The 27,465-nt window shown below is 35.5% G+C and overlaps 2 protein-coding genes across 2 annotated transcripts; both read left to right on the top strand.

Annotated features, from left to right (window-relative positions):
- Positions 1 to 6,043: 6,043 nt before the first annotated feature.
- LOC112018085 (uncharacterized) lies at positions 6,044 to 6,639 on the top strand. Its single transcript, XM_024050591.2, has 2 exons — positions 6,044 to 6,260; positions 6,354 to 6,639. The coding sequence occupies exons 1-2, from the start codon at positions 6,134 to 6,136 to the stop codon at positions 6,539 to 6,541; spliced, it is 315 nt and encodes a 104-aa protein (XP_023906359.2). The 5' UTR covers positions 6,044 to 6,133; the 3' UTR covers positions 6,542 to 6,639.
- Positions 6,640 to 24,250: 17,611 nt separating this feature from the next.
- Positions 24,251 to 25,039, top strand: LOC112030543 (uncharacterized). Its single transcript, XM_024063226.1, has 2 exons — positions 24,251 to 24,423; positions 24,592 to 25,039. The coding sequence occupies exons 1-2, from the start codon at positions 24,251 to 24,253 to the stop codon at positions 25,037 to 25,039; spliced, it is 621 nt and encodes a 206-aa protein (XP_023918994.1).
- Positions 25,040 to 27,465: the final 2,426 nt, after the last annotated feature.

The following is a 27,465-nucleotide window of genomic DNA, read 5'->3' as shown; positions in this document are numbered from 1 at the left end:
TAGAGTTGAGTGAGTTCGACATACAGTATCGCACGTGTACAGCCATTAAGGGACAGGTGGTTGCTGACTTCATTGCGGAATTTACTAACGTGGAAGGCCAGGGGGTAGAAGAGTATCCTCAATGGAGTATACACATGGACGGATTGTCCAACAAACAGGCTAGTGGAGTGAGCATTGTACTTCGTTCTCTAGAAGAGGGCGAGATTGAATGCATGGTTCGTCTCGAGTTCCCTACGACTAATAATGAAGCAGAGTACGAAGCTCTAGTAGTGGGACTAGATCTCGCTAAAGCGGCAGGGGCCACGAGTGTGATTATTCATTGCAACTCCCAAGTTGTCACAAACCAAGTAAATGGTGATTAAAATGTAAGGGCGAGAGGATGAAGAAGTACCTGAAGCAAGTAAAGAGAAGGGTGGACGACCTACATGCCAAGATTGTTCAAATCTCCAGAGGAGAGAATGAGCAAGCCGACCGTCTTGCTAAGGCCTTATCAGCAGAACACATGGTCATCCCCGACAAGGTACTCTCCTTTATTTAGTTTTCGCCATTGATAGATGCCATCAATGAGTAGGAAATAAGTTCCAAGAGCAACTGGACCGCTCCTTTAGTCTCCTACTTGAAAGACAATACACTACCTGACAGTAAGAAAGTTGCAAGAAAGCTGAAGGTTCAGGCAGCATGATTCTTCTTGATAAAGGACATCTTATACAAAAGAGGCTTCTTTCGCCCATTCCTAAGATTTTTAAGCCCCGAAAAAGCAGACTATGTCCTGAGAGAAGTCCATGAAGGGATTTGCGGGAACCACTCGGGGTCGCGATCATTGGTATACAAATTGATTCGAATAGGATATTACTGGCCTACTATGCAGAGGGATGCCCAGGCATATGTCAAAGCCTATGAAAGATGTCAAAGGTTTAGTAGCATCATCAGACAGTTGACAGAAGAGCTCACCCTAATGACGGCCCTATAGCCTTTCGCTTAATGGGGACTGAACATCATAGGCCCATTTCCCATAGCAATACGACAATTGAAGTTCCTCATAGTCGGTATAGACTATTTCACCAAATGAGTCAACCGAAGCTTTAGTTACCATTACTGAGAAGAACATGAGAAGCTTTGTCTAGAGAAACATCGTCTGCAGGTATGGGATCCCTAGGGTCTTGGTCTTAGATAACGGGAGATAGTTTGACAATGAATCCTTTAGGGATTTTTCCTTACAATTTGGAATCAAGAACCATTACTCATCCCTCGCCCACCTGCAAGCCAATGGACAAGTAGAGCTCACGAACCAATCATTGCTTAAAATCATCAAGACTCGGCTCGAGGGGGCAAAGGATATATGGCTAGAGGAGCTGCCAAGAGTACTATGGGCTTATAGAATGATAGCCAAAACATCTATAAAATAGACACCGTTCTGACTAGCATACGAAAGCGAGACAGTTATCACAGCTGAGGTAGGACTCACAAGCTACAAGGTGGACAATCATGATGAAAGAAGAAACAACGAGGCCATGTGTCTACAGCTTGACCTAGTAGACGAAGTCAGGGCGACAGCTAAACAAAGGCTTGCGCTATACTAGGATCGCATGGCCAAGCACTACAACTCAAGAGTAAGACACAGAAACTTCAAGGTTGGAGACCTCGTCTTGAGAAAGGTGACGGGCACCACTAGAGATCCTATCCAAGGAAAGCTCAGTCCTAACTGGGAGGGACCCTACAGAATCATTGCATACCAGAGGAAAGACACCTACCACCTGTAAATACTAGGCGGACAGAAGTTGTACCATCCATGGAACGCCGAGCATCTTAGGAAATATTATTAGTAGATGACAGCAAGAAGAGTGACACTCCTCATTTTAGTTTATTTCTTATAGTTAAATTTTACTTATAGTACTTTCTAAGCCCAAAGGGCAGATTTTTTTATCCTTTTTAAGAACAATTTTTACTTATGCACACATTTATCATAATAAGAGAAGTTATTCAGATATGGCCTATGCATATATTCGTCTCTACAAAACTACTTTTGAACACAAAGTGAACGAGTTCATCCCATAAGGATGCCTCGAAATTGTAAAGTCCACAATTTGACGAGTACTTTATTAAGTCCACAAGTGGACAAGTTATTGCAAAATCCACAATGTGGACAAATTAAAATTATGAAGTCCACACAAGTGGACGAGTTCATTATTAAGTCCACAAACGAACAAGTTTATTACAAAGTCCAAAAAATGGACGAGTTTATTGTTAAGTCCACAAGTGGACGAGTTCATTACCAAAGCTCATACGTGGGCCAGTTTATTATCAAAGTCCATAAAGTGGACGAATTAAAATTACAAAATCCATAAGTGGACGAGTTCATGGTTTAGTCCACAAGTGGACGAGTTAATTACCAAAGCCTACAGGTGGGCTAATTTATTATCAAAGATCGTAACATTATTAAGTACACAGGAGGACAGGTCTACAAGTGGACGAGTTCAACCCTGAAAGTACTAAGTCCACAAGTGGACGGGTTCATTATTAAGTCCAAAAGCGGACGAATTCACCAAATTAGGGATGCCTTAAAATTGTAAGTCCACAAGTGGACGGGTTTGTTACAGTCCACCAGTGAACGAGTTCATCCTTGTAAGAAGACCAGGGAACAAGATACCACTAGACATACACATATCAACTAATGAAGCACACATGCTGAAAGTGACAGATATAAAATAAGAAATATATAAATAAAGTAGAATTTTTACAAACAATGCCCAAAAAACAAAAGGGCACTTAACATTGTTTAGGAAATAGACGAAGTACATTACAAAATTGTCAATGAAAATAGAAAAAAACTAAGCTAAGAGGTCTTGGGCGTTCGGAGCTCAAGGGTTCCTGTTGTCCTTAGGAGGGTCTTGGACGTCCTGAGTTGGGGGGTTTTCAACGAGTTGAGCTTTAATAAACGGGATCAATGGAGTGACGGGCTTTTCCACAGTAGGTTGAGCAAGTTTAACTCCATCATTCTTTGGATCATAGTTGTCAGTATCGTAAGATACACGATATATATCGTACGATACGTATCGTATCGTTTGAAAAAAGTGTTGTATTGTTGATACATATCGCAGGTGCATATGAATCGGATGATATAGTTGTATGTATAGTACGTAACGGTTGTATCGGATGATACATCACCAATTGGCTTAAATAAGCTTTTTTAACCAAAATTTCAGCCCAAAATGTTTTTCCATTTTTTTAAAAAGCAAGTTGGGCTATTTTGGTGGTTTGGCCCAATGCAAAAGCCTTATTAATTTTTTTTTTTTTTTTAGCCCTAAAAAATTTGAACCACAATTAAATTGATTTACCCACACCACATAGCCACACCAGTCACCCACACGTTTTTTATCTGATATTTTCCTTTGTATCTCAATTCTCAAGTTCTTAACTTTCCCAAAACCCCTTTGGCTTCCTCTCTCTCTTTGTTTTCATCTTTTTACCTTTTAGATCATCAAGTTTCAAGAGATCACTCATCAAGGGACCACAAGCTCCAAAGGACCACAACCTTGTCTTTTTCTTCTATTCATTTTCCTAACCCAAAAATCCCACACTCCCACATGCTACTAGAGCAAGACAACAACAACAACAAGTGCTGCCTCACGTTGGGTCCACTATGTGTGTAAAGTTAGTTTTTCTTTTTTCTTAATAAATTTTTTTGATTAATTCTTTATACTAAAAAATTATTGTAATTATTTATTGTTATTAACCTATTATATTAGTTAATTTAGTTTAATATAACCGAGTGGCTTATAAAAAATTAGTTTAGTATAACTGAATATGTATCAATGTATGTATATGAGTGTTTATATATAAATATTATATATGTATGTATGTATGTATTTTGTAATTTTAATATTGATACTGTGAATTTGTGATAGTGTAACTGTGATGCTTAATTTGTGTACATAAAAGTTGTTGCTTGACTATAAATTCATATGTTCATATTTGCTTTTAGGTATATAAAAAAAAGGGTGATAGGAGGAAAAGAAATAAGGAGAAAGATCCCACTTGGGATCATTGTCTACGCATTAATGATGATAAGACAAGTAGGCTTAAGCTTAAATGTAATTATTGCTCAAATGAATATTGGGGTGGAGTCATAAGAATGAAAAACCATTTGGCACATACACATAAGGATGTTAAACCATGCTTGAATGTGCCCGAAGATGTTAAAAATTATTTTATCAAGCTTTTGGAAAACATTAAAAAAAAAAAAAATGAGCAACTTGATGATGAGTTTGATGTTGAATGTCTTCAAGAAGATGAATTACAAAAGATTGGAGGTGATAATGCAAAAAAGGGAACCATGGATGCATACTTAAAAGGGAAATCAAATTCTAAACAAGTGACTTTACCTTCCTTGGTGAAAGATTGTACTACAACTTGTTTGGGTATTTGTAGATTTTTTTATGCTCATGCTATACCTTTTCATTTAGTTAAGAGCCATTTGTTTAAAAAAATGATGAATTCAGTTGCTAATTATTGCAAGGGATTGAAACTCCCAACTTATCATGAAACAAGGGTGACTTTCTTGAAAAAAGAGGTAGAAAATATGCACTTCACATTGGATAAGTATAAAAATGAGTGGAAAAAATAGGTTGCACTTTGATGTCAGATGGATGGATGGATAATAGAGAGAGGTCTATCACAAACTTCCTTGTCAATAGTCCAAAGGGAACAATTTTTCTTAAATCTATTGACACTTCCGATATTTCCAAGAATGCTGAAAATTTATTTCAATTGTTTGATTCTTTGGTGCAAGAAATTGGAGAGGAGAATGTGGTACAAGTAGTGACAAATAGTGTTTCGGCTTATGTTTCAACTAGTGAAAAATTAATAAAAAAAAGACGTAAGATCTTTTGGAATCCTTGTGCTGCCCACTGTATTGATTTGATGCTTCATGACATTGGTGATTTGCCTATGCATGCAAATACTATAAAAAAAAGCAAAGAAGATCATTGTTTTTATTTACCGTCATATTTGGGTGCTTGATTTGGTGAGAAATTATACAAAAGGGAGGGAATTGGCAAGACAAAGTGTCACGAGATTTGTCACTGCCTACATAACTTTGAAGAGTATATATCAACAAAAAATTGGATTAAGGTCTATGTTTGCATTTGAGGAATGGGCTAAGAGTTCCTATGCAAAGAAAAGTGATGGCATTAATGTCTAATTAATTGTCTTGAGTGATCTAAAGTTTTGGCCTGCTATTAAATTTTGCTTGAAATGTGTGATCCCTTTAGTAAAAGTTTTAAGGCTTGTAGATGGTGATGCAAAACTAGCAATGGGCTACATGTATGAAGCTATGGATAAAGCAAAAGAGTAAATCTGGAAAATTTTTAATGATGTGCAAAGGAGATATAGACCTATATTGAGAATTATTGAAGCTACATGAGAGCTTTAACTTCATAGGCTTTTACATGCAGTAGTTTATTTTCTCAATCCTAAGTAAGTTCATTATTTGAATTGTTATATATTTTAATCTTTATCTTTATATTTTGTATGCATATTTATTTATAAGATATAAAATTGTGATAGGTTTCATTATGATCCCAACTTTGTTGCAAATGAAGAAGTGAGAGTTGGACTTTATGAAGTGATTGAAAGGATGTGTCCTACAACTTTGGAGAGGTGTAGGATTAATCTACAATTGGAGAAATTTGATAAAGCTGAGGGTTTGTTTGGAAAAGAAATGGCTATACTTACAAGAACAAAGAAGCAGCCAGGTATGTGCTATTGTTATTATCATTATTATTGATTATCATCATCATCTTAATGTAGCATTTTATTTGTTGTTATCGTAATTATATTGTAGCCCTTTACAATTTCTTTTGTTGGCAATATAGCATTGTGGTTGAAAAGTAATGGAGTACATTGCAAAGAGATTCAAAACTTAGCTATACGTGTTTTAAACCTAACTTGTAGTGCAATGGGATGTGAAAGAAATTGGAGTACTTTTGATCATGTACACACTAAAAAGGGAAATCGTCTTGAGCAACAAAGAGTGAATGCTCTGGTGTTTGTAAACTATAATATTAATTTGGAGTTGAGACAAATAAAGAGAGAAGAGAATGGTAACTCATATGATCCAATTTGTCTATCGAATATGGAATCTGATGATGAATGGATTACCGAAAAGGAAGAACCTTGCTTGCCAGAAGATACTTCATGGATGGACATTCGTGAATGCTTTGAAGTTAATGAGGAAGGATGTAGTAGAAAAAGAAAGAGAGGTATAGATTTATATTAAATTTAAATTTTCTTTTCTATATTATGAATAAAATGCTAATCTTGACAATATATATTTTTTGTTATTATTTTTATAGGTCCAAGAAATTTAAATGCCAAAAAGAAAAGTAAAGAAAAAGTTATTGAAGTTGAAGAACCAGAAGAGATAGTGGATGTTGGAGATGATGAAGAAGATGTACAAGAAGATGCCAATGATGAAATTATTTTGCAAGATGATGAAGATGATAACTTCATTGACTTGGACTATGGAGATGATTTTGATTAGGCAGTGATGAATATGATTAGGAAAAAAAGTATTTTGACTAATATAATATGTAGTGACTTTGAACTCTAATGAATTTGGATATGGATATTTTTATCTTTTGGATATGGATGTTAAAAAATATATTTCCATTTGGTTTATTTGGTTAGCTTAGTCAAATACTATAACATAAGTGATAATTAAAGTAGTCATTATTTGCATATGTTTCAATTTTATAATAAATATATGTATATGTATAATGTTTTATAAATTTTATATAGTATTTGTGTATCTTACGATACACAATATGATACGATACACGAAACATAAAAATGAAAAAAATGATTCACGATACGATTCACAATTTGACAACTATGCCTTAGATCCTGCTCTGATTGGATGAAGTTGTCGGTCTCCTAAAAAATGGTGTCGCCGGCTAGAGTCGATGGCATGGGGTCGTCCATGAAGACCTTAGATAAATCCAAGTTGGGGTAAACAGACTTAGCTTGCTTTAGGCAATCCTCAAACCCGTCCCCATAGTAGATGGCATAAGAGTCAATGAAAAGCTGTGAAGCCTTAAACTTTGCCACGGCGCCTGCCCTGGCCGTCTCCATTTGCCAGAGGAGAGCCGTCAGTTCCTTTTCCAAGGATGCCTTCGCCTCTTGCTACTTCTTCCATTGACGGATTTCTTCTTTCAACTTCTCATTTAACTCTGTCACCTCCCTGTTGGGAGTACGAAGGGCGTCCTTGTATTGATCCTGTTCATTGGTCAACGTCTCGTTGCGCTTCTTGAGATGACTGATTACCTTGTCCTCAGTGATGCAGCTGTCTTGGAGTGCCTTTATGTGTACCAGTGCCTGAAAATGGAACTAACTGTTAGCTGAAAAATAAACAAAAAAGAAAAAAAGTTGATTAAGAGAAAAACTTACCCTAGAGAGATCAAAAAGACCTAATGCCCCCAGATCCTCCGTCTCCTGCTTGGCACAAGGATCCACGTCCGTCTCCTTAATGATTGATTCAACCATCTCAATAGCGTATCCTTTGTGTGTAAAAAGGTGACTGGTTCCCTGGGTGATGGGGCCTGACGACGTCATCAAGTCTTTGCCAGTTCCATGGCTCGGCTTAGGAGGCGACAGCTTCTTCGGCTGCTTCTCCCCAGGGGTGACTGATGGCTTCTTAGAAGGATGGTCGTCTTACCCGTCAGCCTTTCTTTTAGGCGCCCCTTCCTGACGGCCTTGGGGGCTCACGAGGACACCCCTTTTTTCCCCTTCTCCTTCTTCTCCTCTTCTTTCTAGCACACCATAGCTGACGCTCTTACCAAAGCTCTCTGCTTGGCTGCATCCATTTCTGTTAAGGATAGACGATGGGGAGTTAAACACAAGGACAACAAAAAATAAACGTGAAGAAATAAGGAAACGAAAACTTACGACGATGGGAGTATTCGTTCAACCTACGAGCTATTGGTGTTGGTTCTGGACCCCCATAGTATGTATGAAGCTTGTTGAGAGTAATCAATACATTTCCGCTCCTCGAACGGGATCTCAAGAACCCGATGTATGAAAGCCTCCTGCTCGTCGGTTATACACAGGCGAGCACTGGCTGAAAAAAGGAATGACGACATTATATACTTAGCAAATAAGCAGGGAAATAAGTAAAAGAAAAATCTGATGGTGCTAAACCTGAGTCTTTGACAATACCCCAAGTATTGTCGAAGTCATGAGGCATTGTGACCCACTCCTCTGGATAGCATACCCAATCTGTTGCCTGAACAAAGAAGTATCTGCCTTTCCAGTTCCTATTAGAATTAGGCATATCCGACACCAGCCTAAGGTCTTTCTTCTATGTAGCAAAATGGTAAACTCCTTGGGACGAGACGATGTGCTGGGGTCTATAACACTAAAAAAACTCGTCTAGCAAAAGCTAACGGGTTCTCGCCACTTAGATGACCCCACAGAATCTCAGCTCCAATAAATATCCTCCAAGCATTTGGAACGACCTGGCTGGTGGATAGCCCAAGAAAATTGACCAATTGACAGTGCAAGGCCGTCAGTGGCAGTCTTAGTCCTGCCACAAACATGGCATCATACATGCCGACGTCCGCGGTCTTCCCTGAGTAGCACTTCTTGAACTCCACAAAGAGAGGGATTGGGATGTGGTCTGGGATTTGGTAATAGACCTTTATATTCATAAAGATTTTGGCCATCATTGTTGGCTTAAAATCATTAACAGTCCATATTTTGGGGAGAATAAATGGACGAGTGTGGCCATCTTCGGGGCTTGCTGAACTTCCTTCTTCAGAGGTTCTCCCGTCAACTTCACCCTCGTCTCCATCATCGTCTCCCTTCTCTCCTCCCTCATCACTTCATCCTCACCCTCTACTTCTTCTTCTTCCTCTTCATCACAACTCTCCACTTTCTCGTCACAACTCTCCACTTCCTTATTACTAAGTTTTTTTTTTTTTTTTTTTTTTTTTTTTTTTTTTTTTTTTTTTTTTTTTTTTTTTTTTCTCAAAATAAAATTATGGAAAAACTTTTTCATTTTTCTGTATTTGATAAACCATCTTCAAAATGAGCTGAAAAATATTTTGGTGTTTGGTATGCGTAGAAAATTAGTAATATTTTTTGTATGATTCAAAACATGAGAGGGTAACAACAAAATGAGATTGTTTCCCCAAAAATAAATGCATAAAACTCTTGAAAAAAAAAACTAAATTTTTATTAGGGTTTTTGTTTACTAAATTTTAATTTTCCTTTAACTTATATTTTATGATACTACCAAATACTAAAAACCTCGAGAAAGAAAAAATCTTTAAAAAAGGTTTTTCATTGACTCAAACAAAATATCTTTTGCTTGCTTCAATTTAAACTCTATAAGCAAAACAATTATGCTCATTTGGTTTGGTTGTGCACAATTTAGTTTCCCCTAATTTTAAATTATATTATACTAATTAAAAAATAAATAAATGTTTATGATCAAAATATTCTTAATATTTATTTACTACAAAAATAAAAGCTCCATTATCTTTTGAGCATTTTCTATATGGTTTTTTTTTAAATTTTTTTTAATATCATTCAGTCCCAAAAAAAAGACTCAAGATTTGGTTTTGATGTGCTTATATTCCTTTTTATTATTATTATTATAAGTATTTGCATCCGTAGAAGAACTAACTAAAGCATTACTTAAAGCATCACAAAAATCCAAAATCTAAATAGCATTGGACCTAAATTTATTAAAAAATAAGTATGCAGAACCATTTAGATCCAAGAGCATTAGATTTATATATATAATAGTGACAGTAAACTATACAAAAAGTTAACCATTCTTCCAAATATAAAAAAACAAGTTAACATATTTACAAAAGAAATTTTGTACAGTTAAATGAAATATACCATTAATTCTTCTCACAAATTTTGGAATGAAAGCTTCCTGGTTAGGAGTTTGATACTCTTACTAGTACTTGGGCTTGTCTACGTGCCTTGATTCATGAGCCGCATACTTGACCAAAGTGCGTTGTTGTCTTGAGTCTTGGCTCTCATTTAGAAAGAAGATCTTGAGCTAGACATTTTTGTTTTAAATAAAAAGGGCTGGATTTTGTTTTGTTGTTCACTCATTATAGCCCGTTGAACTTGAAAAAGCATAGGACTATCTTGTTTGGACTTAGAAAGGACCATGGGTTTGAACTTTCTCTACTTGTGAATCTAAAACCCGCATGGTATTCTATCAAGAGTTATCAAGCCCAAGCATCTAAAAGGGTTGTGGGCCTTACAGCCTGGATGCACCAGGTTGTTTTAAGCTCAAAGAATTATTGGTCATTTAGCCCAATTTGATTTTGCAAGACATTTAGTTCGGCTTATTGAGCAGGTCATCTTCGTGGAGTTTTTGGATCGAAACTCCGAACCCCAATATGATTTTTTCTTTTTACTTATTCAAATGATTTTAAATTTTTTTATGGTAAATAAAAAATAGTTAGGAGGGATAATAACCATAGAATAGCTCATAAACACTCTTAAGTTAAAACTTCATTTTGATAAAGTATAAGAAACACCAACACATAGCTAATTAGAGAGGGTGACTTGAACTCAAGATGCTTTGCATAGCGGAGCTTATTTAAATGATAGGTACTTTTATTATGTGTGATTCATAATTGTTATATCCTTAAATTAGATATATTTTCCCTAGATAAGATATTTTTGTGTTTTCTTATATGGTTTTGGCAAGGTACTAACTACTTTATTTTTTTATTTTTATTTTTTGATGGGAGCAAGGTACTAACTACTAAAGGGCTGTTCAAATAGTCATGGGATTTGAACTCTTTTCATCAAACATTTTCTGAAAAAAATCCAAAACCTTAAATTGAGAAGTCACACAACCAATCTTTATAAAGGGCATATAAAGCACCACCAGTCATATGTCCTCAAAATATTTATCATACTTTTTTTCACTCCTATGATCCTATCATGGCAATAAAGAATCAATCAGATACTACAAAATTGTTTAATGTTTTATACGAATGTGTTTCGTTTTGACTAGCTTCCCAGCGACTCTGTCCTAATTCATTGAATTTCTTGCACGCGTATTCCGGTGACCGGAAAAGCAGTTCAACTTCAACCCTCCCATTTCCAAATGCAAACAAATCTTTCTTTTACTAATAAACTCAACATTTACTTAATTACCATTTGAGCTTGAATTTGAGCTTGAATTTTGTATATTTTTTCTAATTGTAATGACATATATACATGATTATATATTTTGAAAATTTGACTGTTGGATTGCATGTTCTTTATGCTCCTAATATGCATGTCGAATTTTGTTCAAATTGGATGTGAATTATTGTTCGTATCACTAATGTACGTTTTATGCATAAGACTACAAAAACTTGAAAGTTTAACATTTGATTAATGACATAGTTATTGATTTTTTATTTTCTTGAAATTTTGTAAGTATCAAGGATATAATAAGAAAATACAATCTAATAGTGAATTTTTCAAAATTCACATTTAATAAAAAAGATATAAGAAAAGTTTAAAGGATTTCTTTTCAAACTAGTTTAGAGAAAAATTTTGTCCTTAAGTTTAATGAGAATCAATGAATGAGACTACAATTGTTCTTTCATCATCATTTTGCATTATATAAGCTTTCCTTTGACCGATAGAAATATGAGGCTTATTAGTTTTTATTTTTTATTTTTTATTTTTATTTTTTTATTTTTTATTGTGTATGTAGTTCTACAAGATATGGATGCTACAAGATCAAACATACCTTGAAAGTAAGAAACTAAGATAAAAAGACTTGAAAAACTAGCATATGATTAGAATCCTAACTCCCTCATTTTTCAGCTCACGCCTCCTCACCCTGACTCCCCCATTTCAGCTCACGTCTCCTCACCCTCACTGCCTCATAGAAGCACATGCTACACACTCAGTCACAGCCATTCTTACACAACACACGGCCTCACTCACTCTTAATCTCACTCCTCACATAGTCACACGGGCCATGGCCTCCATCTCTGCCTCTCACCATCGGTCCAAGCACTCAGCATTGTTGGCCTAAGCAAGTATTCACCACCGGTCCAAGGTCTCTATTCTCTACTTCTCTTCATTTTTTTTTCCTTAAGTATTTCATAAAATGTTTTATTTATTTTTTTGTTTTTCTTTTGTTTTCTCTTCTTAAGAAAACTCAAAACTATGGCTTCAATTTGCCTTTATTCCATTGACAATCATGTGTGAGAGGATGATATTTGAATTATTATAGCATTTTGTTACCTTATTTAAAAAATAAAATAAAATAAAATGTTATCAAGCATTAAATAATTTTAATGATGGCTCAATAGACTAGCAACGATTTAAGTTTATGAAATGATCATTGCATTGTTCTAGTTTACTAAGTACACAATAATTTTCCTTTAGATAGGTTTGTACATTATTGCCAAATGCAGATATGACAATGTCAATTACAAGGTGAGAGCTTCAAATTTTGGTGTTTTACGTAATTGTAAGGCTCTCTATTACAAAGTGAGAGCTTGAAATTTTCTTGTGAAAATGATTGTAAGGCTCCCTAATTATTAATAATCCAACCTGTGCATTTAATTATTTTCTTATATATTGTCAATATGTATTATGAATTATTAGTAAATAAAATTGTAAAATATGTAAGTGAGTTAGTTGGCAAATCTTGGTTCAAAAAAGCGAAAAAGACTTAATCAGTGAACTTTTTGAACTTTGTTTTTGTAATATGGATAATTTTTCTTTGTTAAGGATTTTCATCATTTTGAAATCCAACCATTTCACTTATATTGTGTTCTGATCCCTTGTTCTTTCCCTTCACATCTGCATAGTTTGTTTAATGGAAGAAATTGTTTATTGTTTTTTGTGTTTGTTGTGAATGCAATGCTTAAAACGGAGATGGGACATAAACAAATCTGGTTCTCCCTCTAGAACTGGATGTTGTCCCTTGCCAGCTATACGGTCTCCTTCACCATTTTCACAATCACCCTCGCCATTGTCGCCTTCTGGCAGCTCACCCTTAGGATCACCATCACCATCACCTTTATGCCCATTAAACAACGAGTGAGTGTTTGAATTTGTAGTTAATCATGTTTAATTATCATTGGGTTGATAGAATTTGTGAATCTATGTAATTTTGAATTTGTGCCCATTAATCAATGAGTATGTGTAATAATGAATTTGTGAATGTTTGTTTTGATTGATAAAATTTTTAACTCCCAAACTTTTGAACCAATTAGGAGTTTGAAATCTCCAGTGGTGGACTTAGTGGGAGAGGACTTAGAGGTAGAGGAACAAGAAGGGAGTCAAGGGATAGGTGAAGAGGGAGAGCAAGAGGGTACAAGTGAGGATAAGGATACAAGTAGAAAAAGAAAGACTAACTCAGATATTTGGGAGCATTTTACATGGAAGAAAGTTCATGGGAAATTTAAAGCCCAATGCCATCATTGTAGCAAGTTTTACTTGGGTGACTCTAGCCAAGGTACAACTCATTTGCGTAATCATTTAGTAAGATGTCCACGGTTAAAGTTTAAAGATAGAAGGGATATGCGACAACAAATGTTAATTAAAAAACAAAATAAAGTGGATGGAATGATGGGTTTAAATGCTTACCAATTTGATCAAAACATAGTGAGGAATAATCTTGCCCGTATGGTCATCCTATATGAATACCCACTTTTAATAGTTGACCACATTGGATTTAGAGAATTTGTGAAGTCTCTTTAACATTTGTTTAAGCTTATCTTAAGAAACACTTTGAAGAGTGACATTCTTAAAATTTATGATAATGAGAGGAAGAAAGCTTTGAAGATGACAGACAATAATGGAAGTAGGATGACAATTACAACTAATATGTGGACTTCGAGTAATAAAAAGAGAAGGTTTATGGTCATTACCGCTCAGTTTATTGGTCAAACTTGGACGTTGCAAAACTGGGTTTTAAGGTAATTTTTTAATCTATGAATGTTAAATCTATTATTTATTTATGAATTGAGTTTATTGATTAAACTTAGACTTTATGTTAAATAGTATGTTTGTTGATTTATGTTAAATTGAATGTTTAGACTTTATGTTAAATTGAATTTTTATTGAGTTATGTTATAATTATTCGTATTATTTTTCTAGGTTTGTTTATGTTCCTTCTCCACACACGAAAGATGTCCTTACTAAAGTTCTTGTTGATTTGTTTTTAGAGTGGAACGTTGATAGAAAGTTGTCCACAATAACTGTTGATAATTGTAGTATTAATGATGCCATGATAAGACTTCTTTTGAATAAGCTTGATACTAGTCCTCTTATGATGGGTGGCTTTATGTTGCATATGAGGTGTGCTGTACATATTTTGAATTTAATTGTTTAAGATGGGTTGTCTCTTATTGGTAATGGTATTGAAATGATTCGTGATAGTGTGATTTATTGAACTGGATCACTAAAAAGGAGGCAGAAATTTGATAAAAATGCACACTAATTGCGTGTTCAATGCACCAGAGAGATGGTCCTAGATTGTAAGACATGTTGGAATTCAACTTAATTAATGCTTTTTACTACATTGATTTATAAAGATGTTTTCTCTCGTTTGGCTAAACGTGAAACATCTTATATTTGTTTGCCACATGACCATGATTGGGAGATAACCAAAGATATTTGTGGGAGGTTAAAGTTGTTTCATAGTGTGATAGAGTTTTTCTTTGGTTGTAAGTATCCCCCAACTAATATGTATTTTACTTTGGTGTGTGAGTTGAAAATTGCAATAAATGAATGGAGTTTGTCTTTAAATGAGATGATAAGTACGATGACAGAAAGCATGTTTGCTAAATTTAATTCTTATGGGGCTAATATTAATGTTGTTATGGTTGTTGCTACTATATTGAATCCAAGATATAAGATGAAGTTATTGGAGTTTTATTATCCTAACATTTATGGTGATAATTCTGATTTGGAGATTGAAAAAATTAAGAATCTTTGTTATGATTTGCTTGATGAGTATGGAGATGTAGATGAGTCCCCTGTAGATAATGAAGGAAGTTATCATATGCATGCAAGTACTTCAAATCAAGTGGCATAAATGAAATTTAGGTCGAGTGTGGCAATGTCATCTTTTGATTTGTTTGTGAACAATAATTCAAGTAGTTCAAAGAAACATGGGAGTGCTAGAATGGAATTTGATTATTTCATTGATGAGAGGGGTATTGAAGAAGAGTCAAGACTTTGATATTTTGGCATGGTTGAAAAGTAATGGTCTCAAGTATCTTACTTTACAAAGGATTGCAAGAGATTTAGCACTAGTGGGAGACTGTTAAGTCCACACCGTAACCGGCTTCATCCCAAGACTATAGAGGCAATGATGTGTGCTCACGATTGATTATAGAGTGAAATCAACGGTTAGCAATTGACTAATTTGTATTTATAAAATCAAATTATTATTATTATTTTTTTAATATTTGCTAGTTATAATTTGATGAACTTTATTCCATTTTTAATTCATTGTTGTTGTAGGTTCTTCAACTATGCTTGGAGTTGTACACTTCAATCAATTCTTGATGATGGGAAGCCTAATGAAGAGGATGGGAGTTGTGTCACAGCTGTGAAGGATTAGACTTTTTGTATTAATTTAGTAGCCTTTTTAATATCTTAGACTTCTTGGATTAATTTGTTGATTTGTAATTATTCTAAACTTATCACTTGTGGGATTTATTTTGTAGCTTTTTAATTTCTTGGACTTGTTGGATTTATTTTATTTTTATATTTAGTAGGTGATTTTAGTTATGATTTATTGATTTATGATTAATTGGTTATCTTAGCTAGGTGATTTATAATCTTAGCTACGATATATTGATTTATGATATTAGTTATGGTTTATTGATTTATAATTAACATGTGATTTATTGATTTATGATTAGTAGCCTATGATTTGGATTGATTTGACATTTGAGCCACGTTATCTAGGTTTGAATATGCACGCTTGATTCTAGGCAAAAATAACTTTGGACTTCAATTCATTTTTATTTATTTTTGGTTGGGCCACAATTTGGGCCGCAGATCACAAGTACCAAATAACAGCCTGAGCAACCAGACTTAACATAAATATAACAACTGGAACTATTAAGAATGGTCAAATAAACACTGTTTGTATTTGATAAAGTAGGTTGTATATATACACATAAATTTTTATTTTTTTTTAATTTTTATTTTTTGAGAAGCATATACACACACAATCTAATTCATTACAACAAAACCTATGTATCTCCCAACATAAAATTTTGCTAAAAGTAAACCAATACACCAAAATATAATCTTACTATACAAGAATACTAAAATCCCATGTTCCCGATTATTCATAACTTTATTACAAAACCTAATACACGCAACACATATACTCCTCTAATGTAAACTACTTAAAAGTGTGCAATTGAAAGTACCACTGCTTCACTAAATACAAAAATCAATCCAATTTTTGTTTGAGAAAATGGTGACACTCTCAAAAGTCAAAACACCATCCTCGTCACCTTTATTTGGGAGTTTGATGACCAAGATCAGTACTCTTTGAGCCCACCATCTCAAAATTGCTACAACACATCATCACACAAGATTTCTTTGTATTATTCTCCAAATACGAAAGGACTTGTTCTTTCTCCTCCTCGGTCTCAAGCTCCATGTTTGAGCAGCACATCAATACATTCTTCTTCTTATGCTTAAAACCAACTTCCTTCTCTTTCGCCCTCTCTTTCTCTTGATGAGCCCCTTTGACAAACTCCACGTTTGAGCAACAAATCCAGAACCGCTTCTTGGAGAAAAACCTACATCTTTTCTTTTTCTTTTCGTTGAACATCAATAGTTCAGATTCATAGGATGACGTGTTAGCACTGGGTGGTGCAGTTGGAACAACGTCGTAACCCATTTTCTTTGTTGTTATAGGGAATGAATAAATCTCTAACCATGGATTGCTTTATATATTCAATGATTTTTACTTGCTTGCTAGTTAAGCAAATAGTCAATACACGAATTATTCAAACTTTGAGATTTGAGGATACATTACATTTGGTGTATTTCTAATCTTTAAATCCCAATTGAATTAAAGAATTTGATTAATTGTAAGGGGACCGCGTTAAGCAAGTACTTAACTATAATAAAGAAAAAAAAAAAAAGACACAATCAGCCTAAGTAGAGAGAGGATCATTTCTAGAGATTGACCAAGTAATGGTGAAAACAACTGATGCTAACAATTTTGTGGGTACTAGCTCATAGATTAATAATCGATAACTTAAGTTTATATGTATTTAATAATAAATAAATACAAAAGCCAACTTTGTAATAAAAAAAGGAAAAAATAGCATTTGAGTCTGCCATTGAGTTGAGCTGCAGTTGTGAATGCATTAGGTTCCAACATATAGTCTCTATCTTCACTATTACCCACGGAAACATTGAATTATAATAAAAAGAAGGAAAAAGTAAAAAATTGTGTCAATATTTTTGTTGGATTATTATTATTGTTATTATTGTATTTGTTATTATTTTATTCTTGAAATAGTATTTGAAGAGGAAGGGAGTACGCTGACCTTCGGTACAAAAAAACAGAGACCATACTAGTGGAGGGCACGGTGGTCTGATGGTGGCAAAGCCTGTCTTTCTTCTCAGATTTTTCTCTCTCCACCATCTATGACAGACCGAAGTTCTTTCTCCATCGTTCTCTTTCTCGGTTCTCATTTTCTCTTTGCAGCGTATGTCTGTTTTGGGTTTTAAAGTTTTTTTTTAAAATTAATTTTTTTTTTTAAGCGGGTTGTGTTTTTAACTTTTTATAAGACTCCCCAAAACGGTGCACCGTGCGAGTCTTTTAACTTAAAGTTGTATACATGTCAGCTTTTAAAGGGGGGTTTTTTTTGCTAACGCGTCAGCACCTCCTAAAAGCTTCTGTTATTATATATAGTAGTAGATTAGTCGCTAACCCGTGTGATGTACGGAAATAACTACTAAATGAGTTTGAAATGAGTTTTAGGAAAAAAAATTGTAGTAAGAAAAAAATGCATAAATTAAAAAAAAAAAAAAAGATATTGAAAGAAATAACACAAAGTTTCTATTGGCCGAAAATGTGCATATTGAATGAAAATGTGTCTATTGACTGAAAAAGTACTTATTGAATAAAAAAGTGTCTATTGAATGACAATGTACCTATTGATTGAAAATGTACCTATTGACCTAAAAGGTTTCTATTAAAGAATGAAAAGTCACAACTGTTCGGTTGTTTATAAGCAATTATAGAAATTATTAATTTGATTTAATAAAAAAGTATTTACATTCATAAATAGGATTACAATCGTATTAGTGGCTATCAAAAAAAATAATAGTAATAAACTGTGAAAGAAAAGAAGAAAAAAAATTCTAATTTTTACTCCATCCTTGTTGGAAAACCTCTATGACTAACTTTGGAGTTTACGGTGGGAAAGTCTTTTTCATCCTCAATAAATTACATCACTGCTTTGCAGATGAATCTCCAATAGATTTGCATCTTGGCAAATAGGCAACATGCTGGCGCCAACCACATCACATTCTCATAGATGAGTTTTTGACTCTCTTTCTCTCTCCTCTCTCAATTCTTTGGTCTAGTTTGCTATTTTATTTTTTTTCCTACTTTACCCTTCATCCCACCGTTCCAATATGCAAGATTTGAAGTCCACTATCCAAGTCCCAAGGCAAGAATATATATATATATATATATAGATATTTTTTTTTTACAGTTTTGAGATTACAATTTGCTTCAGTCACCAACTAAAGAGGATCTGATCCCATCCTTGAAAGTGAAACTATCACCACCTATCTACTTTCCCTAACCCTAAAATAGAACAAAGAGTAAAAGACTACGTTCCCATTTGGCCGTTTCTCACAAGCCCCATGCTTGCCGATTTGTTAAAAGTGTGTTTCTGGGTTGTAGAGGTTGGATGTGGGTGGTTTGTGGCAAATGGGTGGTTTGAGGAAGGAGATCGATTATGAGGAAGAAGATGTCTGTTGGTGGGTATGGTGGGTTTTCAGATGTGATGCTTTTCTATTGGCTTGCTGTGGGTTTGATCGAGAAGGAGCTGGTAGATGGAAGGTAGGGAAGAGAAGGCACAATATCGAGTAAGGTAAAGGCAAAGTCTTTGTGAATGGGAAATGCAGAATCGGGTTTTAGAAAAGTTTAATTACATTTTTTTTTTAATATTGTGTTAACGTGGAAAATTGTGTGAGTTTCAAAAGATTCAGTTATATATATATATATATATAGATAGATAGATAATAGCGTTGTTGTTGTTGTTAATATTTGTATAACAACTATGACACTTAACTTATATTGCATTTTGGGCATCCTAGTAGCTAGGCTAGTCATGAAGATTGCATGGCGAATTGTAGTTATCTAAAGATCATATATTTTAATCAATCTTCTGCTACTATATAGATCTATGTTATACGAAAATAAAAGAAACACAAATTCATCGATCTTCATCAAAAACATTTTTATACGAAAATAAAAGAAACACAAATTCACTACCATACAAATCTATTTATTCCAAAATAAAAGAACACACAAAAAATCAAAGTCGATGGATCTTACTCCATAGACTTCTTCACTCCAAGAAGATTAGGAACGATGTACCTTGTCTGATTATTTTACTCCTCCTTTTTGGGTTTGTCTTCAGAGTCTCAAATAAAAATGTTAATGCAACAGAGATTGTGAATAAACACATTCTTTAAATATACAAAGAATTTCACCACTTCTTCAGCAACAAATTGAAAATTTTTTGTCAACCTATTATAAAAATATATTTGTGGGGAGAGGAATATAACCACCTTGTGGATTTTGGACCAAAGAAGGAATGCCGTAGAGACACTCCCAAAATAAGATATCAGCCCAAGCCTTAACATTGAAAAGCCCAAACCCATGAAGTAGTAGGATGATTTGGACCGGCTATTGAGGTAATCCGAGGAACATCCTACCGAGAAGAGATCTAACGAATTCACCGAGGGAGCAATCTCGACCTCTTTTTCTTGAAAAACACAAAGAAGGTGATACAAAACCCAAAGTAACAGTCATATTCACATTAATTAGGTGTTCTTACCTAATGTCAGCCTCATTAATTGATAAATGACAAACTTAAATAGTAAAGACACCCTAAAAGTCAATTTTCATGATTAAGGAATAGTAGGAGAGGTGTCTAATGGGACAAGCATTGTTCTGTCATTCAGCCAAGTAATGTATAGCTGGAAAGAAGGAAGGAGAGGAGGGGGGGGGGTGATAAAAGGAGTTAGCCCACAAAGGAGGGGATCCAGAAAAATTGAGAAAGAAGAGCAAGAGAGAGCAAGAATCTATATTCACTTTTATTTCATACATTGTACTTGGGAAGTAGATTTTGTCAATCAAAGTGTCTTATTCAACCATCTTTGTCTTTCAATTACTTGTCTAATCTTCCCATTATGGATTTTTTTTAACCTTTTCTTAGAAATTAATTGTGTTGATCAAGAACTTTTTGTCAGTTTGAGTTTTTGAGCCCCACAATATTGATTTGAAATATAACAGAGGAAATTGGTCTAAAGCTGCAACATTATTTTTGATGAATTGCAAACTGAGTCAACCTCACAGTCAATATCCCAAGTATGAAAGGAACATATAAGAACCTTTATCTCAGCAAAAATATGTCCCACATCATCATTTAGGAGAAGAGTAAATTGCTATAAGAAGTTCATGTACAGTGCCTTCTGATTATATCAAAAAAGCCAATCTCAGGAGCAAATGCACAAACATGAAGTACCTTTATATATCTTTTGGTCCAGGAAAAAAAAAGTATAGTTGTTACTCTCTTAATAGACAAAGCATGTAACAACTGTTTCTTTCTTTTTTTTTTTTTTTGGATACCACAAAAGGAAGATACAAGGATATCAGTTTACAAAAGAAGTTGAATCAGCCTAACTGTTATGTATTGGCATTCTAACTGCCATAGCTGCATCATTATACACAAAATCAAGTACAATCCTAGGAACCTCTAATAGCTTACAAACCATACCCTCCATGTACAAAACATCCAGGTTAGCAATGAGAGACCTCTCATTCCAAGCTGGTTTCTTAGACTTACGAACAAGCTGAATTAGGTCCTTACTGTTGGTCAAAATAAGGATCCGTTGAAAACCATGGTTCCTGACTGTAAAGACAACTTCCATCAGAGCCTCCTGCACAGCTCCTTTAATTGTACTAGCATTGCTGCTATGAACACCATAGAATCTGATAACTCCTTGCTGATTTTTAGCTTCAAAAGCCCAAGCACTCCTATTGAGTCTTGGGTTTCTAGTCCTTACAATTTTAATTAGGAGCTGCCACTGTCCAGTGACATTGTTGGGTTCATTGCTTGGCTCTCTCTCTCTCTCTCTCTCTCTCTCTATATATATATATATATATATAATTTCACTAAGGAACTCCCTATATTTTAAAAAAATTTTACAACATTTTTTTTTTTTGATACCAGAAAAGGAAGATACAAGGATATCAGTTTACAAAAGAAGTTGAATCAGCCCAACTGTTATGTATTGGCATTCTAACTGCCATAGCTGCATCATTATACACAAAATCAAGTACAATCCTAGGAACCTCTAACAGCTTACAAACCATACCCTCCATGTACAAAACATCCAAGTCAGCAATGAGAGACCTCTCATTCCAAACTGTTTTCTTAGACTTACGAACAAGCTAAATTAGGTCCTTACTATTGGTCAAAATAAGGATCCGTTGAAAACCATGGTTCCTGACTGTAAAGACAGCTTCTATTAGAGCCTCCTGCACAGCTCCTTTAATTGTACTAGCGTTGCTGCTATGAACACCATAGAATCTAATAACTCCTTGCTGATCTTTAGCTTCAAAAGCCCAAGCACTCCTATTGAGTCTCAAGTTTCTATTCCCTGCAATTTTGATTAGGAGTTGCCATTGTCCAGTGACATTGTTGGGTTCATTGCTTGGCCTGTTTCTTCTAATAAAGGGACTAGATTGGTTGGAGAAGACCTCCTTGTACCTGCAAGACAAATTTTGGGCTATTAGGATTACTTCCATGGGGTTGGGCTGTTTACCTTCATGTACCACCTTGTTCCTATAAAGCCAAATGGTCCACAAAGTGGTAAAGATGGACTGCATATAAACAAAAGATCCTTTTTCATTCCAGTTAAGAGCATTAATTAGATTGATTAACCATTGCTGAACAGATATGTCACTAAAATCAGAGGTATGAACAGCCAAAGATGAACCATGCCAACAAGTTCTGGCAAAAGGGCATACTAAAAACAAATGAGAAGCTGATTCCTTCTCATGGTTGCACATTGGACATAACCCATCAACAGATATACCCCTGCTTTTTAAAAGCTGCAAAGTTGGAAGACAATCATGTAATAATTTCCAAATAAAGGTACAAATTTTCTGTGGAAGCTTTATCTTCCAAATCAAAGCCCAAATTTTACTTCCAACCAGATTCACCCTATGACTATCAGTAGAAGAAACCAAGCATTCCTTATGGAGAAGCCTATATGCTGATTTGACCTCATAGTCCCCACTCTTTGAGTGCTTCCACAATAATTTGTCACCTCCAGTATTAAATTTTGGCAAGGGAATTTTCATAATTTCCTCACAGCTAGGAAAGGGGTAAAAGGTTCGCACTAAATCTGCATTCCATGAGTGATTCTCTTGATTAATTAGGTCAGCTACAGAACCATCAGTTATGAAGGGATCGTTCAACAGATTAGATTTACACCTAAACCACTCCTTATCCCTTAAAGGAATGTCTAAACCCTTATTCACCCGCCATCTTCCTGCCTTAAGCTTAGGATTATTAGCTTTAATGATGTTCCTCCAAACCCAAGATTGATGAGGTTTAGGAGAGCATGTATGGATGGATCCCCTAGGAAAGTACTTTGCCTTAAAAGTTCTCGCAATTAAGGAATTAGGATTATGGCATACTCTCCAATATTGTTTAGCCAGCATAGCTTGATTCAAAAGGCCAAATTTTCTGATACCTAAACCTCCCCAAGATTTAGGACAGGATATCTTTATATTAAATGATTAGTGCATCATTTTTATGCTTCATAATATTTTTATGTCATGTGTGTAGCTCATTAAATCAAAATGTATTCAAGATATATTTCCTAAAAATAGATAAGTTTATATAAATAATAAGTGCATAATTGTTTCCTCATATTACTCTTATACCATGTGTAATCTATTTTCTAGGAATAGATTAGTAAGTCAATTTCATAGAAGCCTTCTCTATTTTTTAAAAACAAAAGATATTTTTTATTTTACATTTAGAGACGTAAGTCCTTCCTAGAGGAAACTGGAGCTTCCCACTTCCCAGTGAACATCGTCTTGATCGAGGCTGAGTTTGAACCATGCTGGAATTGGTATTGTGTATTTAATTTGCTGTGATTGTGCTGATTTTGTTGTTTGTCTATGCCTACTATTGGTAATTGGCTAATCATGTACACAATTGGTCTATAAATTGGTGAATTAGCCTAAAATTTGAATTAGAGCTTAGGATCAAAATCATTACCATATTTAAATTTGATAATCTCAATATTTATGAGGGAATTTGACTGCAAACGTCATACAAAATAGAAAAATATGTAGAGGATCCAATAACGTACAATATGAAAGTCTATTCTAGTCCAGCCAAATCCCATACATCATTTCTAGTTTTCTCAACCTCAAATCTAGAGGTAGACGAGGAGCTTATCAGTCCTATCCACAAAAAAGTCCCAAACCAGTCAAATTTTCTATTGACACGGGAATTTCGAGTAGAGGAAGTTGGGAGAGCCTTGAAGCAGATGTTTCCAACCATCGCTCCCAACCCAGATGGGACGCCTCCCCTTTTCTACCAGAAATTCTAGCCCACTGTAAGTGCTGTTGTCTCTAAAACTGTATTGGATTTTTTGAATTTCGGTATTACCCCCCTGAATTTCAATGAAACCCATATTGTTTTAATTCCAAAAGTGAAAGATCCTAAACTAGTGACTGAATACCGCCCAATAAGTCTGTGTAATGTAGCTTATAAAATTGCTTCCAAAACTATTGCAAATAGGCTGAAACAGTTGCTGCCAACTCTGGTCTACAAGAATCAGAGCACTTTTTTTGCAGAACGACTCATCACAGACAATGTGCTGGTCGCTTCGGAGACTATTTATCAGTCAAAAAAGGAGTGGCAAGGAAGGGGAAATGGCCTTGTAGCTCAACATGAGCAAGGCCTATGACATGGTGGAATGGCGTTGTTTGGAACAGATCATGTGGAAAATGGGTTTTGTAGAAAGTTGGATTAACCTGATTATGAGATGCATCAACACTGTAACCTATGCAGTCCGCATTAATGGGGCACTAACGGGGCAAATTATACCTTCAAGGGGCTTAAGGTAGGGGGATCCACTCTCACCCTACCTCTTTCTACTGTGTGCAGAAGGTTTGTCTGCAATGCTCCACCAAGCTGTGCAAAATAAAAAACTGCGGGGGGTTTCAGCATGTAGGAGGGGACCAAAAGTTTCACATCTTTTTTTAGCAGACGATAGTCTAATTTTTGGCAGAGCAACGGTGGTGGAAAGTACTGAGATTCTAAGGATATTGAAGGTGTATAAAGATTCTTCGGGTCAGCAGTTGAATAAGGAAAAAACAGCCCTATATTTCAACCGAAACACTCCCATGGAGAACCAGGAAACAATTAAAAATATGTTAGGTGCCCAAGTTATCAGACAACATGAAACTTTTCTAGGTCTGCCTTCCTTAATTGGTAGATCTAAGACAAACACTTTTGCACAATTAAAAGCGAAGGTGGCCAAGAAGCTGGCTGGCTGGAAAGAGAAGCTGTTCTCGACGGCGAGAAAAGAAGCTCTTATCGAGGCAGTGGCACAAGCTGTCCTTACCCACACAATGAGCTGCTTCAAGCTCCCTAATGCAATTTGTGATGAGTTAACTAGCATGGCTGTCAGTTCTGGTGGGGGCAGAAGAAGGAGGAGAAAAGGGTTGCATGGATGAGCTGGGAAAAGTTATGTCAGCCAAAAGAGAAAGGGGGAATGGGGTTCCGGGATTTGAAGGGTTTTAACAAAGCGCTACTAGCTAAGCAAGGGTGGAGACTCCAGACAAATCCACATTCTCTGTTTGCTAGGGTGTTTAAAGCTAAGTATTTCCCGGATAGTAGCTTCAGCCAAGCAAAGCTCGGTCCCAATCCCTCTTTCATATGGAGAAGCATAATGTCAGCACAGGAAGCAGTAAATAAGGGGATGCGTTGGAGAGTAGGAGATGGGCACAACATCAAGAGATGGTCTGACAAGTGGTTGCCTTCACCATCTTTATATAAGGTAGCCTCTCCAAAAAACTCACTGGAGGCTAATGCCAAAGTTTGTGAACTCATTGATCATGAGAGAAAGGAGAGGAATGTTCCTTTGGTGAGACAAATTTTCTGGTCCCATGAGGTAGATATGGTGCTAGGCATCCCTCTCAACACAAATCTTCCTCTAGATAAGCTAGTTTGGGCCTGCACAGCGAAGGGAAAATTTATGGTGCAAAGTGCATACTTAATAATGGATGATAATAGACAGGGCAGGGAAGGAAAGAGCTTAGATAACACTGAGGTGAGGCAAATATGGAGATGGGTTTGGAGTATGAAAACTCCAAATAAGATCAGAAACTTTGCCTAGAGTGCTTGTAGAGATATCCTTCCCAACAAAGTGAACCTGAAGAGACGAATGATAACAAAAGATGATCTTTGCAATGAGTGTGGAAAGGAATCCAAAACTAATTGTCATATGTTCTGGTTTTGTGAGAAAGCCAAAGACATATAGGGAAATAGCAAATTGGTTTTCCCTTTTCACATTGAACCTTGGTGGAGCTTTATGGATGTGGTGTGGCAAATTGTAAAAAGCAAAGCAGCGAATTCAGGGCTCTTGGAGAGTACTATGACACTGTGTTGGGAGATATGGAAAAACATAAATTCTATCCGGAATGGAGGATCCCATAGCTCGGGGAAAGCCATTGTCCAACGGGCTTTAGCTGTAATGCAGGAATACCGTGCTACAACAGAGGAAGTACCATCTCCCAGACCAACGGAGGCAGTAAAGTGGCACCCTCCTGATCACCCTCTCTACAAGCTGAACGTGGATGCTGCTGTGCTAAAGGAGCTAAATGCCACAGGAATGGGGATGGTTGTACACGACTGGGAAGGTAACGTGTTGGCAGCAATGAGTAAGAGGATTCTAGTACCTTTGGCCACTTTGGAAGTTGAAGCAAAATCAATGGAGGCTGCAGTCAACTTTGTGTGGGAGATGAGATTTAGGGAGGTTGTATGTGAAACTGACTCTTTGGGTCTATACCAGATGCTTTTAGGCGCCCCCACCTGCATTGAAACTATTGTTACCAGCATTCTACGGTTAGCCCAAAATTTTCATTGTATTTCTTTCAATCATGTAAAAAGGCAAGGCAATAAGCCGGCCCATATTCTAGCCCAATTTGCAAGACATGTTGGGGATTTTGTGGTGTGGTTGGAGGAAACTCCTAGCCAAATTGAGCACCCGTGTGCTCAGGATGTAATCCACCATTTTGGTAATCAATAAACGAAAGCATAGTCTTCCCATCAAAAAAAAAAAAAAAAAAAAACCAATATTTCTAGTCCAATAACAATCTTTCTGTGTGTGTTTGTTGAGCGGCAACGATTGTTTTTTTTTAGTACAAAGGAGTGTCATGGTGACTGGGGTAGGCGATGGTGATTTTAGTGTGGAGGAGTGTGATAATGGCTGGTTTAGGAGAATTAAGGATGGAGTGTGAGGAGAAAGAAAAATAATATCTTAATAAAATAGATAAATAAATATTGAGTCTGATATAGAAGTATCTACAAATAAGTTAGTTAAAATAGCTTTTTAGACAAAATTTGGCAAAAATGGCTTTGAGGTTAATTTAAATACTCTTACTCTTACAGGTCCAATCTAAAGTGATTGAATCCCTTGCACTCTCCATCACCAACCTTTGTTAAATGAGAAATTTTACGAACTAATAACTCTACAGTGTCACATATAATCTTTGAAAAGTACAACCAAATACATATGATCATTGTTTGAACTTTTATTCCAACAAGAAGAACAAAAGATTGAAAAAATAAAATAAAATAAAACGAAAAGACCTTCAGGACTTGGAAAGTAGTCAATACATTGCGATACCAATCTGTTATTGTTATTGATAGCAGGTTGAACACTAAATAACTTGCCATGTCACTTACAATCCGAAAGACGATTAAATTTCAACCAGTAATAGAAATTGCAGACTCCGATATTATATTCAAGTCGGTCCAATCCTAATTGTCCAACTTATTAGCGTCTTTGCATGTATAAGGTGAACTCTCGTATCTTGACAACCATCCGGGTGAGAAAGCGAATTGTGTGAATTAGAAAAGCGATACCAACCACAACCAT

This window comes from Quercus suber, unplaced genomic scaffold, assembly GCF_002906115.3.
Source record: "Quercus suber isolate HL8 unplaced genomic scaffold, Cork oak 2.0 scaffold_53, whole genome shotgun sequence".
NCBI lineage: Eukaryota > Viridiplantae > Streptophyta > Magnoliopsida > Fagales > Fagaceae > Quercus > Quercus suber.
The sequence above is the reverse complement of the archived record's forward strand: the minus strand, read 5'-3'. Positions and strand labels throughout refer to the sequence as shown.